This window comes from Eretmochelys imbricata, chromosome 2, assembly GCF_965152235.1.
Source record: "Eretmochelys imbricata isolate rEreImb1 chromosome 2, rEreImb1.hap1, whole genome shotgun sequence".
NCBI lineage: Eukaryota > Metazoa > Chordata > Testudines > Cheloniidae > Eretmochelys > Eretmochelys imbricata.
Window position 1 is genome coordinate 180,054,865 of NC_135573.1, and position 16,332 is coordinate 180,071,196.

At 38.7% G+C, this 16,332-nt stretch overlaps 1 protein-coding gene across 3 annotated transcripts in view; it reads left to right on the forward strand.

Annotated features, from left to right (window-relative positions):
- The window catches only part of AOAH (acyloxyacyl hydrolase), a 119,094-nt gene that overhangs the window by 75,568 nt on the left and 27,194 nt on the right, over positions 1 to 16,332 (forward strand). For all 3 annotated transcript variants that reach the window (XM_077809231.1, XM_077809233.1, XM_077809232.1), the window contains exons 14-16: positions 2,533 to 2,615; positions 11,209 to 11,245; positions 13,554 to 13,628. In XM_077809231.1, the coding sequence (XP_077665357.1) occupies positions 2,533 to 2,615; positions 11,209 to 11,245; positions 13,554 to 13,628 (195 nt within the window). The remainder of the gene's footprint in view (positions 1 to 2,532; positions 2,616 to 11,208; positions 11,246 to 13,553; positions 13,629 to 16,332) is intronic.

Here is a 16,332-nt window from a genome sequence, read left to right on the forward strand (position 1 = left end):
AGTGGTGGGCAATCTGCGACCCATCAGGGTAATCTGCGGGCGGGCCGTGAGACAGTTTGCTTACATTGACTGTCCACAGGCATGGCCGCCCGCAGCTCCCAGTGACCGCGGTTCGCCGTTCCCGGACAATGGGAGCTGACAGGTTGCAGGTTGCCCACTACTGCCCTAGAGCATTGACTCTCAACCTTTCCAGACTTCTGTACCCCCAAGTTTCACCTCACTTAAAAGCTACTTGCTTACAAAATCAGACAAAAATACAAGTATCACAGCACACTATTACTGAAAAATGGCTTACTTTCTCATTTTTCCCATATAATTATAAAATAAATCAATTGGAATATAAATATTGTACTTACATTTCAATGTACATATATAGAGAACTATAAACAAGTCATTGTCTGTATGAAATTTTAGTTTGTACTGACTTTGCTAGTGCTTTTTATGCAGCCTGTGTAAAATTAGGTAAATATCTAGATGACCTGGAAGACCTCTGTGTATCCCCCAGGGGTACACGTATCCCTGATTGAGAACCACTGCCCTAAAGAGGCTGCTCAGGGTGCATGTAGTAAAGTGGTCATGACAGGGTTAATTATGTCTAAATTATTATGGGATGGAGTCCTGCTCCACTCCCGCACCCTCTTATTTCCGGTTTAGTCAGTATGCGGGGTTTTTTGTCACCACTTTGTTGTGGTGTAATTAAATAAATATCAAGTTCCAAGCCTGCAGTCCTGTGAGTAGAGTTATTTTTGTTGCTCTGAGTGGTCCATTTACAAAACTAGGGACTTGGAGAAAAGACTTAGCCCTAGGGGTTAGCATATATACGCTTGGATTCTGAGTGTCATGGTTTGCTCCCATGTTTTTAATTTACATATCTACTTTAAAATAATTGGGCCAATATATATCTGGAATATGTAAAAGCAGGACTGAAGCAAAGCTAGCTAAAATCCTATGTAAACAGAATTAAAAAGCTGGGATATTATGCTGTTTTCTACGAAGCATTTATTATTTATATTGATTAACTAAATATTGCATTCTTTGACCAATGCATCCTCTTTGCTTTGCTTTCCACTTCATGCTGAAGGCTGTAGAGATTTAATGTGTTACTTCTATAGCCTCTTTCATGGTTAATGGTCAGCATTATCCCATTTCAAAGTAGGTAGTATTTTGTTTTTTCATTCTTGGTTTCAAGACTTGTTATGGCTTTACATTTATCTGCATTGTGTTTGCCATCCTTTACCCCAAATTCCTCTACATCTGAGTTCCAACACAACTTCAACAGCCTCAGTAGGGATCAACAAGTATCAACAAGGGTTCTAGAGAGCGATCTTTTTATCAGCTTTCCTTAAAGCTGTTCTCCTTTACAGGAGATTTTTACATTTTTCTCTGCGGTACAAAGGAAACGGAAAAAATAGTCAAATACAATCTGTCTTTCAAATCAGTCGGTCCAAGATTTAAAACACGAGGAAATGAATGTCCTGCCAATACTTCCTCACTCTTATTTACTGTTCCACAACTATAACAAGAAGCCAAAATCCTTGCAGTCAGTAGTATTGCTTTGGTAAATGACATCCAGCATAAAGGTTGGTGAAGCCATTATCTGAAGAATCAGTATAAACACAACTAGAAATATGGACAATTTGAAAGCTCTTGTCAGCCTAGAGAGAGCTTTTGGGGGATATCTAGATTTCCACTTAAATCATTATATTTAATAGAAAATTATTAACGGTAAAAAGAGGAGGCAGAAAAACAAAGGAATGTCAGGTTTGGATCTAAAATTGATTTCTGAATTTTCAAAACCACTGAGTCTCCCTGTTCTTCAGAGAATTAAATCTAAAGGATGCTAATGCCTTGTTTGGCAGTTTCAGGCTTGGGACCCTACTGTGCCACACAGAAAAGCTTTCCTGGTCATTTATGTCAGAGAAGAGTTTAAATGAAAATCCTCAGAAATAGCCAGTGCAATTTAAACCTGGCAAAGGCAGTTTTACCTTTTTCTCACCTACGGGCTGCTTCCTCTGGCTACTTGGTTTTCCCTTACCCTCGTTAACCTGCTGATTGCCTTATCCTGCCTTTCTAAATTGCTGTATGCGTCCAGCTTGCATACAACTCTGACAAATCTTCCTCAAAATGTTAATTTGAATCTCTTCCTAGAATTTTAATTATCAACTTGTCAAAATTACCGTACTCCATTGGCTTAAATTATGCCAAAATTCCAAAATTAAACTATGAGGGATGTGCTTAATGGCATAGCAAACAAAACATGCCAAATAATGCAAAATAATGGTTCAATCCTGCAAACACTTGGTAGTCCCATTGACTTCGGTGGGACTACTATTGATAAAAAGTATTATACTTGGTAGTAAATACTAACACCAGTAGTTAGTGTATGCAGAATTGGGATCTAAAACTGTTCAGAGAACATATTGTATATTTTAATCTATTTTTAATATGTAATCTGACAGCCCTTCTCTTTAAAGCTAGCCATGGTTTCATTTGTAGCATATGAGTTGAATACCTTTTGTTAATGTGTTTCAGAGGCTGGACAGACTCTCTGTATCTACGTTTACGCAGAAGAAACCGCTGTAATCACAGAGACTTCCAGAATATTTCCAAAAATGGTACTATAACCTAATTTTTTCCACAGATGAAAGTTTGATCTTGATGTTGAATTAATGGGTACAGCTCAGGAACACCATTCAGAAAAATGCTACATAACTGCATGCATGAATTGTGGAGAAGTAGAGAACAGGATCTATTTAACACAGTGTTTTTTCTCTTCGGTTCAGTCTCTCTATTGATTCTGAATAAGAACTGATTTATGCTTGATCTCTTTCATCTCCTCTATGACTAATGAATGACTTCTTCCAGACTAATAATTGATGCATTTCACTGTAACTCTAAACTGGAATTCATTTTTCTCTGTCTAAATATTTTTTCTAAAATTAAAAAAGTTTCGTTCTTAACACTGAAGTTTGCACTGAGGTTCTGTGCCTCCAGAATTACGAACTTTAGAAATTGTTGCTGGATTGAAAGTTAAAATATTTACTCCCCCACCTCACATGGCCATTCTACATCAGTGATAGAATTAAAAGCCATACAAAATCAAAACTGCATGTGTGATACAGAAAGCCACCATGTTATGAGTCCTGGTTACAGAATGGGTAGTGTCTGACATGGTTGGAATACCATTTGGTCCTGCAGTGGAGATCGGAATAAATCATTCCTGAATTGTGCTGTGACCTATGATTAGGTTCACAGTCATCCTGCCTTCTCAAGGGCAGGTTGGCTCATGCATCTTATTCCTGCTCTAAAAAGAAGCAACATGCCTTCCTCCCTATCCCTGATTGTGTTGCACCCCCATCCTGGCATTCAGGTTTGTGCTAGGAGGTATTCCTGCACCATTATACAGGGATGTTTGGGAGATTAGATCTTCTCTATGCAATACAACTCTTTATTCCCGGAAGGCTGTTGTAGAGTACAGGTCAGACTTTTGTATAGTGTGTACATACTAGAGCTATTTAAGGTGTTCTGGTGGCCTAGGGGATTGGCACTCACAGGGTCAGAGGGCCCAGGTTCAAATCCCCTTGGTCCCCTGGGGAAATGAAAATTGTCAGGCAAGATTATCACAATAGTCCCTTCTGGTTTTATAATCTGTGCATATAACATCACCTGTCTATAGCAGCTATATGTTCAATTTCCCTCTCTTTCTCTGGCCTCTCTTCTTTTTTTTATACATCTTGATGAGCTCCCCATCTCTCTTTCTTTTCATTTCACATAGATATTTTACACTCCTGTTGCAGAAACCTGCAGGGTATAAATGAGGTGAGATTGTGCCAGGGCAAATTCTCTCAAGAAAACTGAGAGAAAAATTTAGGAGGACAAAAATTACAAGCAATAGAAAAGTCCCATGATGACTTCCCTTAGTGTCTTCTCTTAATCACCCCCATGACAGAGTATTGTAAAGTATTTCCTCTTATGGTGTAATATTTTCCCCAAATAGGAAAATTTAAATGGACACTGTCAACACTGGTAAGGCTAAAAACTGATCACTGAACTGACAGTGGTCCCATCTGGGAGAACTAAACCTATCTGCCTAAAATAATGCTTCCTACTACTGGAAACATGAAAAGAAAGAAGATGCAAAGAAATTCACAATGCAGAAATCCATTTCCTCTATCATAGGACCAGTCCTGCAATGTGCTGAGCTTCCTCAGCTCCCAGTGAAGCCACTGGGAAATGAAAGTGCTTAGTATCTCCAGGACTCATGTGGCACTGTGTGGAATTAAGCCCCTAACACTTAGACAAGGGTTTTTTTTATCATATGCCTCATAGAAAGCTGTGTGTCATCTTTTCTTCATATTCCTAGTGTCACTATGAAAACAAATAAAAGAAGGGCTGCTCCAGGTAAGAGCTTTCAGAGGGCCCAGACTCAGTCGATGGGAGATCAATATTTTTACTTACTGACTTTGATGGGTTTTCCTTTAAAATTCAGACTTTGGAGATTAAAAGTGAAGCAGAGAGAGAAAAACAAAACAAAAAATCAGCCATTTAAAAACACGTCTATCAAAATTCAGCTGAGGAATTGTTGCATAAGTAAAGTTTTAGGTACTTAAAGGACAGTTTATTTTCTTGGTGTTGATAGGGTTAGAGGAAAGTTTTGAGGTTTCGTTTCCTATGTTTGTTCATTTTACAACATGCAGAAATGCTGATCACTGCAGGCTGGCAAAATCCTGTGCCCCGTCTGCATAGGTGGGGTCTTAAATGCATTGTGAGTGCTGTGGTTTTGCTGTGTGGGGGTGAAAAACTGTGAAGCATCTGCAGTGAGGCAGTCCACATCTATGTGTACAGTGGAGAAATGTTCCACAGCAGCAGCCCGGGTCACAGTGCAAAGGGAGCCAGGAAAGGCTGAGGGCATGGCCCGTAACAGCTTTCCTAAACATAATGATGTCACAGCTTCCTCTAAAGTCCACTAGCCTATAAAGCCAGAAATGGGATTTCAGTGCCATTGTAAACTGGAGAGTCCCAATTTCCCAAGGTGACCTAGTAAACATTTATATCCATGGAGAGGTCTGAGATAACAACTGTTACATCTGTGACAGCCTTAAGGGACAGAAAAACCCTTGTAAGTTATTTGTGAAGATTATTATGGCTCCATCTGAGCCCTGCATGGTTGGACTCATGGTCTCTGAGGCACTTGGCTTTACAGATGGAGAGATACAAAAATAGTCACACTAGAAACTATAAAACTGCTCCAGAATGCTCCTAAAATAGTTTATCTGTAACATATGTGGTGTATACAGAATACACGATGGTATGGTATAAAGGCTTTCTCTGCACTCATTTGGGATGATGCACATAGCTCACCAGTGGCTTTCCAACATGTTTAATATGTGAGCTAGGTTACTAATTCATAACTAATAATTTTCTCTAGCAATTTTGTTTCTTTTTTCAGTTTGCAAGTGATCTGTAAACAGTTTACAAATCTAATTTATTTGCTCCTCAAAATTATTTGTTGAATAACTTCTGGAAATAATTTTTGGAGCACAGTTTATTCACAACCAGTTCATCGTACTTATTCAGTAGATGAAGTCCTAAATTCAAGCTGTTTTAAGTAGATCAGTAGGTCACATGGCATATTTTTGTTTCCTGGTTGGATTAGTGCAATTCTTAGGATCAGGTTTCCAGTACAGATACTCACAATTATGAATTGGAAATTTACTTTTTGTGTATGTTGTGCAATATTTGCTTGTTTTGGTGAACATTTCTGCTAGTGAATTTATTTTACTATAATATTCACAAAGATGAACATGAGAGGGACATGAACACAGTCAAAGTGGATTCCCTTAAAAATCATCGAATAGTTACAGAATTTTGTTTTGCAGTATTCACCCACCTCTCTCTGTCACGCAGACATCATTGTGTGTGTATATTGGGGTTGTCAAGCAATTTAAAAAGTTAATTGCGATTAATCGCACTGTTAATAATAGAATACCATTTATTGAAATATTTTTGTATGTTTTTTACATTTTCAAATATATTGATTTGAATTACAACACAGAATACAGTGTACAGTGCTCACTTTATATTTATTTTTGATTACAAGTATTTGCACTGTAAAAACAAAACAAAAGAAATAGTATTTTTCAATTCACCTAATACAAGCACTGTAGTGGAATCTCTTTATCATGAAAGTTTAACTTACAAATGTAGAATTATGTACTAAAAAAACTGCATTCAAAAATAAAACAGAGTAAAATTTTAGAGTCTGCAAGTTCACTCAGTCCGACTTCTTGTTCAGCCAATCGTTCAGACAAACAAGTTTGTTTACATTTGCAGGAGATAATGCTGCCCGCTTCTTGTTTACAATGCCACCTAAAATGAGAACAGGCATTCTCATGGCACTGTTGTAGCCGGCATTGCAAGATATTTACGTGCCAGATGCAATAAAGATTCATATGTCCCTTCATGCTTCACCCACCATTCCAGGGGACATGCATCCACGCTGATGATGGATTCTGCTTGATAACGATCCAAAGCAGTGCAGATTGACGCATGTTCATTTTCATTATCTGAGTCAGATGCCACCAGCAGAAGGTTGATTTTCTTTTTTGGTGGTTTGGGTTGTGTAGTTTCCACATTTGAGTGTTGCTCTTTTAAGACTTCTGAAAGCATGCTCCACACCTCGTCCCTCTCAGATTTTGGAAGGCACTTCAGATTCTTAAACCTTGGATCAAGTACTGTAGCTATCTTTAGAAATCTCACATTGGTTCTCTCTTTGCATTTTTCAAATCTGCAGTGAAAGTGTTCTTAAAATGAACATGTGCTGGGTCATCATCCGAGACTGCTATAACATGAAATATATGACGGAATGCGGGTAAAACAGAGCAGGGGATATACAATTCTCCCCCAAGGAGTTGAGTCACAAATTTAATTAATGCATTATTTTTAATGGGTGTCATCAGCATAGAAGCATGTCCTCTGGAATGGTGGCCAAAGCATGAAGGGGCATACAAATGTTTAGCCTATCTGGCATGTAAATCCCTTGCAATGCCAGCTACAAAAGTGCCATGCAAATGCCCGTTTTCACTTTCTGGTGACATTGTAAATAAGAAGAGGATAGCATTATCTCCTGTAAATGTAAAGAAACTTGTTTGTCTTAGCAACTGGCTGAAGAAGAAGTAGGACTGAGTGGACTTGTAATTTTACATTGTTTTGTTTGAGTGCAGTTATGTAACAAAAACAAACCTACATTTGTAAGTTGCACTTTCATGACAAAGAGATTGCACTACAGTACTCATATGAGTTGAATTGAAAAATGAAAATATTTATAATAAAAAATAATATACACTTTGATTTCAATTACAACACAGAATACTATATATATGAAAATGTAGAAAAACATCCAAAATATTTAATACATTTCAATTGGTATTCTGTTGTTTAACAGTGCAATTAAAACTGCGATTAATCATGATTGATTTTTTTAATCGTGATTAATTTTTTGAGTTAATCACATGAGTTAACTGCAATTAATGGACAGCCTTAGTGTATTTACATGCATTTTGTAATGTATTGAGTGTAATTATGGTATAGTTGTAGTTTTTATTATCAGTAATGACTACTAAAGTCATATAACTGAAAGATTAATTGCATGACTGAGTGATTGTAGTGTAAATACAATATAGTTAATGTATCTGAGTTGTAAAAATAAATCAATCAAGTATGAAATCAAATGGGTGATAAAAAGCAGTTTAGTAATGTAATTAAACTTCCAGAATGGGCCTGATCCAAAGCCCACTTATATCAATGGAAACACTCCCACTGATTTCAGTGGATTTTGAATCAGGCCCTATATGAACAGGTAATACTTAGCAGTTAAAAACATAATCGTGGTGTAGGTTTCAGAGCAACAGCTGTGTTAGTCTGTATTCGCAAAAAGAAAAGGAGGACTTGTGGCACCTTAGAGACTAACCAATTTATTTGAGCACAAGCTTTCGTGAGCTACAGCTCACTTCGTCGGATGCATACTGTGGAAAATATAGAAGATGTTCTTATACATACAAACCATGAAAAAATGGGTGATTATCACTACAAAAGGTTTTCTCTCCCCCCACCCCACTCTCCTGCTGGTAATAGCTTATCTAAAGTGATCACTCTCCTTACAATGTGTATGATAATCAAGGTGGGCCATTTCCAGCACAAATCCAGGGTTTAACAAGAACATCTGAGGAAGGGGGGGGGGGAGTAGGTAGGAAAAAACAAGGGGAAATAGGTTATCTTGCATAATGACTTAGCCACTCCCAGTCTCTATTCAAGCCTAAGTTAATTGTATCCAATTTGCAAATGAATTCCAATTCAACAGTCTCTCGCTGGAGTCTGGTTTTGAAGTTTTTCTGTTGTAATATCGCAACTTTCATGTCTGTAATCGCGTGACCAGAGAGATTGAAGTGTTCTCCGACTAGTTTATGAATGTTATAATTCTTGACCTCTGATTTGTGTCCATTTATTCTTTTGCGTAGAGACTGTCCAGTTTGCCCAATGTACATGGCAGAGGGGCATTGCTGGCACATGATGGCATATATCACATTGGTGGATGTGCAGGTGAACGAGCCTCTGATAGTGTGGCTGATGTTATTAGGCCCTGTGATGGTGTCCCCTGAATAGATATGTGGGCACAGTTGGCAACGGGTTTTATTGCAAGGATAGGTTCCTGGGTTAATGGTTCTGTTGTGTCGTATGTGGTTGCTGGTGAGTATTTGCTTCAGGTTGGGGAGCTGTCTGTAGGCAAGGACTGGCCTGTCTCCCAAGATTTGTGAGAGTGTTGGGTCATCCTTCAGGATAGGTTGTAGATCCTTAATAATGTGTTGGAGGGGTTTTAGTTGGGGGCTGAAGGTTACAGCTAGTGGCGTTCTGTTATTTTCTTTGTTAGGCCTGTCCTGTAGTAGGTGACTTCTGGGAACTCTTCTGGCTGTATCAATCTGTTTCTTCACTTCCGCAGGTGGGTATTGTAGTTGTAAGAATGTTTGATAGAGATCTTGTAGGTGTTTGTCTCTGTCTGAGGGGTTGGAGCAAATGCGGTTGTATCGCAGAGCTTGGCTGTAGACGATGGATCGTGTGGTATAGTTAGGGTGAAAGCTGGAGGCATGTAGGTAGGAATAGCGGTCAGTAGGTTTCCGGTATAGGGTGGTGTTTATGTGACCATTGTTTATTAGCACTGTAGTGTCCAGGAAGTGGATCTCTTATGTGGACTGGACCAGGCTGAGGTTGATGGTGGGATGGAAATTGTTGAAACCATGGTGGAATTCCTCAAAGGCTTCTTTTCCATAGGTCCAGATGATGAAGATATCATCAATATAGCGCAAGTAGAGTAGGGGCGTTAGGGGATGAGAGCTGAGGAAGTGTTGTTCTAAGTCAGCCATAAAAATGTTCGCATACTGTGGGGTAGTTACACTGTATTTGCTATGTAACTACAGTGTAACAGTCACTGTATTATAAAGCATATACTATGTGTGTATACATATATATTCCAGGTAGGTCAATAACTTCAGTATCTGCATACAGAAAAGATTATTTGCTTCTGAAGACATTTCCCCTATATCCCTAATTATTGTTAAGAGTTCTGAACCTACCCTTATTTATTAATGCTGGGATTGTTTCAGTTTTTCAAATCACCATTTATCATATATTCCATCATTATTTTGTTCTATGATCTGGTGTATTGGTGTTTTTTTGCCTTTGACCTGAAAAGCTCAAGTACTGTACCTGTTAACATATACTCTGGCCCACTGAACATTAAAGCACCAGGTATTTCACTGCAGCCTGGAATACAGTTAGAAGTTTAAAATGTTACCTTCATCTCAGCTGTCTGGGGAATAGTAGTTCACCTGGATGCATTTGAAGAAACCTGGAGCCTTTTTCTTTGCACCCTAACATTTTAAATTGCTTTATTGTCTTGAGGGAGCAAAAAGTTCATTAAGCAATAAGACATTTGCAGCCGAGCAGCCCAGTGCTGAACCCTGGCACAACTTGGAACCTGACTCTTCCAGCACATTTCAGCAGTGCTCCTTTTCATTTCCTGCATAATCTGGTGTGTACTGATCAAAATACCTATCTAATGAGTAGCCATTAGTGACCTAATTGCAATACATCAAACTGGTATACAGCAAGTTAAAAATATCCACCTCTGATATTAAAAAGAAAGGAAAGAAAATGTCACTTTATATTAAGGTTACATTTATAAATTGCTTATACAGGTTTAATACATGATTAATAGAGTTTTTTAATAAATCATCAATCAATTATAGATTGTTATAGAGTCCAGCTGGTTAAAGAAAACACACAACTGAGGATACCTCTCTGAAGTGCAGCCTTTTGTACATTAAATTAAAGAAGGATTTTACTGTCATCAGCTTGCTACCATTATTGTTCTTTACCTTCAAAATAGCTACAGCTACCATCTTGCTGTCACTACCTTATAGGCCACAGAGAGACAGAAATGACTTTGTCAGTGTGGAATGATGGGATTGTGGACATGAGTAAGGCCTTAATTCAGGAAAGTATTTAAACATAAGCTTTGTTGTTAAGCACTTGCTTAAAGTTATGCATGTGCTTAAGTGCTTTTCAGAACAGGGATATTTTCCTGATTTAAAGTCTAAGTGAAGTCTCCATTTCATCTTACCAGTTGGGTGAAATGCTACTTAAATTCACAGCTGCACCGTATGTTGTGAAAGGTGTTGTTGGCATAGTCCCATTTTGCATATGCTTGTCACTCATAAGGTTACCAAGACATGGGCCATTAATTTTTATTAAATTGTGAGAATGATTCACTTCTCAATTTATAGGGAAAGTTAGAAGCAGTTTGACTGTTCACAAACAAGGATGGGTGGTTTACTGGAGATGACTGTGTGGGCAAAGCAGTCAAGTCTAGATTCAAATCCAGATTCAAATTTACCCCAAAGTTCAGAATTATTTTAATCCTTCACTATTATATAAAATACCATTGGAAGCATGTTTATAGTGGTGGTCAGTTGCTGGCACTGTTTTGTGCAGGTGGAGGAAAAGGGGTCCACGGAAAGATTTTTATTCAATAAATAGAACCCAAAAGAAAGGGCATGTGTGCTACATCCCTAAAAACACAAATTCACTCTAGAGATCTGTAATTTTAATGGTGTTACCCTATTTCTCTTTCTCCCACTATGGTTGATCGTGTAGGTGGTTCTTCAAAAAATCTTCTGGATTTAATGAAAAGGTAAGCACTTAATGGGATTTGTATCCTGGATGCAGGTACAGTAGTTAATTAGAATTCTACCTTCCAAAAATAAATCAAAACAAAACTGTGCAGTGAACATACTGGCTGACGGTGCTGTAAGTCTTAAACCATAGATTTAATGACCTACCATATTTTGGAAGGCTGCCTATTTCTTCTGCATCATGAAGAATAAGTAATTGAAATAAAAACATTTGATTGAATTGCCTCATACTTAGGGCCTGGACCAAAGCCCACTGGAAGTCAATGGGAGTCTTTCCACTGACTTCAAAGAGGTCTGGATCAGGCCCATACATCAGTTACACTGATGTAACTCCATTGACTTCAATTGAGTTACTCTTGATTTACATCAGCATAAATTAATGGTTAAACAGGCCCTTTGCCTTATTCTGTGAATGTAATTTCTGAGGTTTAGACTGATAAAGCTGAGTGGCTGAGGATGAACAAGCAACAACCCCAAGTCTGAGCTGAATTTAGATGAGTAGTAGGTTTGGTTTGAGTTGCCACACCCAGAGTTAATAGAGGGAGATACATTGTGGCTCCCACGCCCCAGGTCAATCAAAACTGATCCTTAGGATTTTCCTGTAATAGATCCTCACTCTTTGCTCTTGTGCCCGTAATGCACAACAGGAGGAAGTGCTGAGTCATTGGAGAAACAAGTGTTTCTGTGCTATTGGGCCACTTCACCAGCAGGAGAGACATGTCTGTCTCCTTGAGCATCCCCAGCCACCAATGACTCCATTCCTTTCCCTCCATGAGCGCGCTTGGCAGTTCCTCTTGGCTGTGGCTACTTGTCTACACTCCTGTGTGTCTGGCAGCGGCTTTCAAATGTAGCTTTGTCTTCTCCTTGCTAATTGTAAATATTTTTTCACTTTTCTCTGGCAGCTTGTTTTTAAAGAGGAAAAAGTTTGACTGTATTAAGCTAGGCTTAACCTTTGCTGTGAAATTTTGATGCATCACTTATTTCTGTGACAGTCTTTCAATAGGTTCAATGCGTGTTTCTCTGCACCTAGCCTGCTCTGCCATGGGCTGGCCCATTGCCACCCCTTTCCGGAAGGCAGAAACCTAGCACAGAGCAGTGGCTCTGATTCCTAGCCACATGTGGCTGGCCCCTACACAGTGGGGACAAAGTAAGGAAAGCCCCTGCATGTTGTTCCCCATATTTCTGCATCCAGGCAAGGCGAGCCCAGTTTAGCTTTTACTGACTAGATGGGCCTTACACTGTACCCTGAAGGTGAATGAACTCTGCCTGTGTTGGATCAACAGGAAGAGAAAGTCCCAGAGTCAAGGGCCTTAAGCAACCACACTCTGCCCCCAGCCCTTTCAAATATAGGAGTGATGAGCAAGAGCATTCCAGCTGATGTCAGCTATCAGTGCAGTACATAGGAAGAAAAGCAGTGTCTTCATGAACTATGACTCAAAGCATATAGTTTATAGAGCAATGAAAATAGAACAAGAGACTTTTGAACTGATCTTCTAATATAATGGCACGTTTGTAGAAAAATGTGAATTCATGAAATGCCATGGTTTCACGTCCTGGGCATTGGCTAGATCCCCCAATGGGAACATGTATGTTCAGTCTGAGAAGACCCTCTGCTAATCAGTCACTGGAATCTGATCCTCTTTGAATTTGGGGGTGAGGTGGTTTCCAGTTCAAATGTCTGGATCTGAACTTACCCCTATGGGTTTCCAGGTCAGCTCCAAAGCCAGAAGGGGCCTATTTTCCAGTTCCACTTAAATTTGTGTCAGATTTTCTTCCACCCTGAATGTTGGAAATTTTTTGATAATCATGAAATTAACTGATTTAATTAGATTTCCTCCCTCTTGGGCAGTAGTCTTGAGAGTTTAGCTCTCAAGAGGTCAGCAACGTTGCTGCCGAAACCATATCCTGATTTGATCTTGAACCCAAAGCCTTAGTGTAAACCTAATCCGGAGTGAAACATGCCCTCCTTGTCCAATTTCTAATTAAAATGCTTTGGTCATGGTTTTACCTGAAAGGAGAGTGCTTGATTTAGATTCTGATTGATGCAAAGAAGATGGAATAGCAGCTAGTAAAGAACTGAAAATAAATATATCGGGGGAAAAGGGAATTATGAAAAAAAATGAAATTACCAAAATATAGGACTATAATAAAAACAGATTTAGAATTATTCAAATATAGCCTAAATCTAAAAGAAATACTTCGCAATGTGCAATATGCTCTAACAAGCATAGTGTGTAATTCAAACTACTGTATGAAAATGGTCTTCTCCATTAATATTGCTACTTATTTATGTTTTATATTTTTTAGCTTGGCTAGGAATCAACTGTTGGACAATCCCGCCATAGTTATCTATGCTTCAATTGGGAATGATGTCTGCAATGGGTAAGGCGTCTAGAAACTAAAATACCATTTATATTACCATATATATGGCTTGGAGGCCTTTTCACTAACGAGACATTTCAATCTTATTACTTCATTCAATTAAAATTTGCTTTGGTTGTTAGCAGTGCTCTTTTTTATCTGTGCTGAAAAATATTAGTCACAGTTACAGGGCTAGCTGCTGCTGTGTTCCCTTTCGCATCTCTCAGAGTGCATCACCTCACAGATAGGCCTCTTTCCCTTACGTGTGTCTAAGTGAAATCAGATGATTCTGCCACTCTTAACCCAGACCTGGGGACACCACACTGTGTCATTCAATCATTAGCACGCTACAGCTCCAACTGGACACTTGCGTTTCTTCCTTTCAGGAGCCTCTGAACGGCGTTCTTAAAACAAAGTATTATTTAGCAGTAGGAACAAAGCATGAGTGAAAATCAGATTTTAAAACAAGAAGCCGTGTACAGGCATTTTACCTAAAGTCAGTACAAGCTGTATTTTGAATATACAAAGTACTCTGAAAAATCAGGTCCCAAGTACCTCAAATTCAGCACCCGAATTACGGTATACTTTTGATCTTAATCTCTCTGTGCCTCAGTTCCCCATATGTAAAATGGGGACAATAATACTTATTCATTTCACAGGGTTGTTGTGCAAATAAATTCATTAATGTCTGTGAAGCACACAGATATTGTAGTGATGTTTACCATAAGGAAGCCATGAGGAAATTCATAGAGCACAGTTTGAATAGTGTGCAATAAATAAGGCCACAGACCACAGGCTGAACACTGAAAAAAAAAAAATATTGAAGAGCTGCTTATTAAGCCAACACTGCCCAACGAGTGCATTCAATGAGGCAAGAATCTTCTATATAACAGTACAACCTAGTAGTGAGCTATTGATTAGAAAATAAAGCCATTACATTACCCAGTGGCTCAGTAATATGTCTAAAGCTTTGGAATAGAAGCAGGCTATAATGAAGTTCACAGTAATAGACAAGACATGACAATGACAAATACATACTACCTTTTCATGGTAATATGTAATCATAATATCATTACACAAATGAAATATCAGGTTTTATGCGTCTTCATGCAATAGCTTAGACATCAATCTAATCCTGGAAGCCATACAAATGCTAGTATCTGTCATGCAGGAAATCAGACCATATGATCATACTGGTCCCTTCTGGCCTTAGAATCTATGAATTTCCTTTACTCTGCAATATTTCTTTCTCTAATTCAGGTAACCCCTCAGTTTTCCTGTCTCTCACATAATTTTTTATTATTTTACAAAATTATTTCTCTTCCCCAAAATTATTTCTCTTTGCCTCCCCCATTTGCGTAGATTTTCATATAGATTATTAATATTGATTATTAATATGTATTCAAAATAAACATTTCAAAATTTTTATCCCAGCCTTCATCACATGACAGTGGTGCTTTTGTGTGGTGAAATATTATGTGTTGTCTGTGTCCCACCAAAAACATTACTGGGATCAAAAGCACAGGGTTGTAAGAATACAGTCATTCTTGTTACTCTTTCTGTGAAGGGAAGATGCTGCTGCCTTATGCAGAAATTCACTGCTCCCACAGATCGAATTGAGTGGAAAGGAAACCGTGGATTGGTTTTCAAGATGTGTCTATATATAGTGAAACTTGTTCTGAGGCATCCACAGAGGCTCTACTGAATGCAGAGCATCTACTGGGTATGACTTTAAACAAAAGTCTAGACAAATAAAAATGTCTTTTAAGGCAGCTTTAAACTGCAGTAATAAAGACCTTCAAGCCTAATCCTACATTTCTCTCTTCAGAAGAGATAAATACTGCTGTATACGCTGCAGGAACAATTCTTAGCCAAAGCATGGCTAAAATGCCAATATTTCCTCCCATGTGGGGAGCTGGGCAGTGAGTAATATAGGCATTTGTAGAGGAGAAAGATAATAAAATTGGCAGCACATGGACTACTTTCCCTCTAGTACCCACATTGTGGTGTCCAATTGTGGGGGTTAGAAAAATAAAGACAGATGGAGATTATATCTCTCTGCCTGCTGAGGCCCAAAAGTGGGACACAATGAGGCTCAAAGACCCAAAATGGGGGGGGGGGGGAGAAGAGAGAAAATAAGTAGTGCAAGAAGCTTAAAATGCTGTGGAATTATTAAATGTATTCATTCAGTTTTATATAATAAACCATTTCTACAACCTCTTTCATGATTCTGTATTTATGGTCTAAAGACATTACAACTGAAATGATAGCAAACTAGTGTGAAATGGAGGTAATCCACTGTCTAAAATGAAGGACAGCTGAGATGTATAATGGGAATAGATTAACATTTCATATCACAATGCTGCCGTTACTGGCTCCACTACCAATTGTCCCCAGTTCTTAAAATGCTTTATGCTCATGAGCACTCCCATAAACTTGAGTGGGACGAGTCATGTGTAAATATATTCACTTACGTAAGTGTTTGCAGGACTGGGGCATCTCAGAACTATGGGTGAAATTTACCGCAGTATACAGGACCAGCCCAAGGCCTGTGAGCTGTTGATGTCCCACTGAAATCCTGTTTCGAGTATTTAAATGGTGCATAGGCCTGATCTGGCCTTCTGAGGAAGGCCCAGTCCTGTAGTACTCTGATGAATATAAGGCCTAAAGCACCACACCCCAAGCAAGGAATTCCATCTTATCAGTTATCAGACAAAAACTTGTT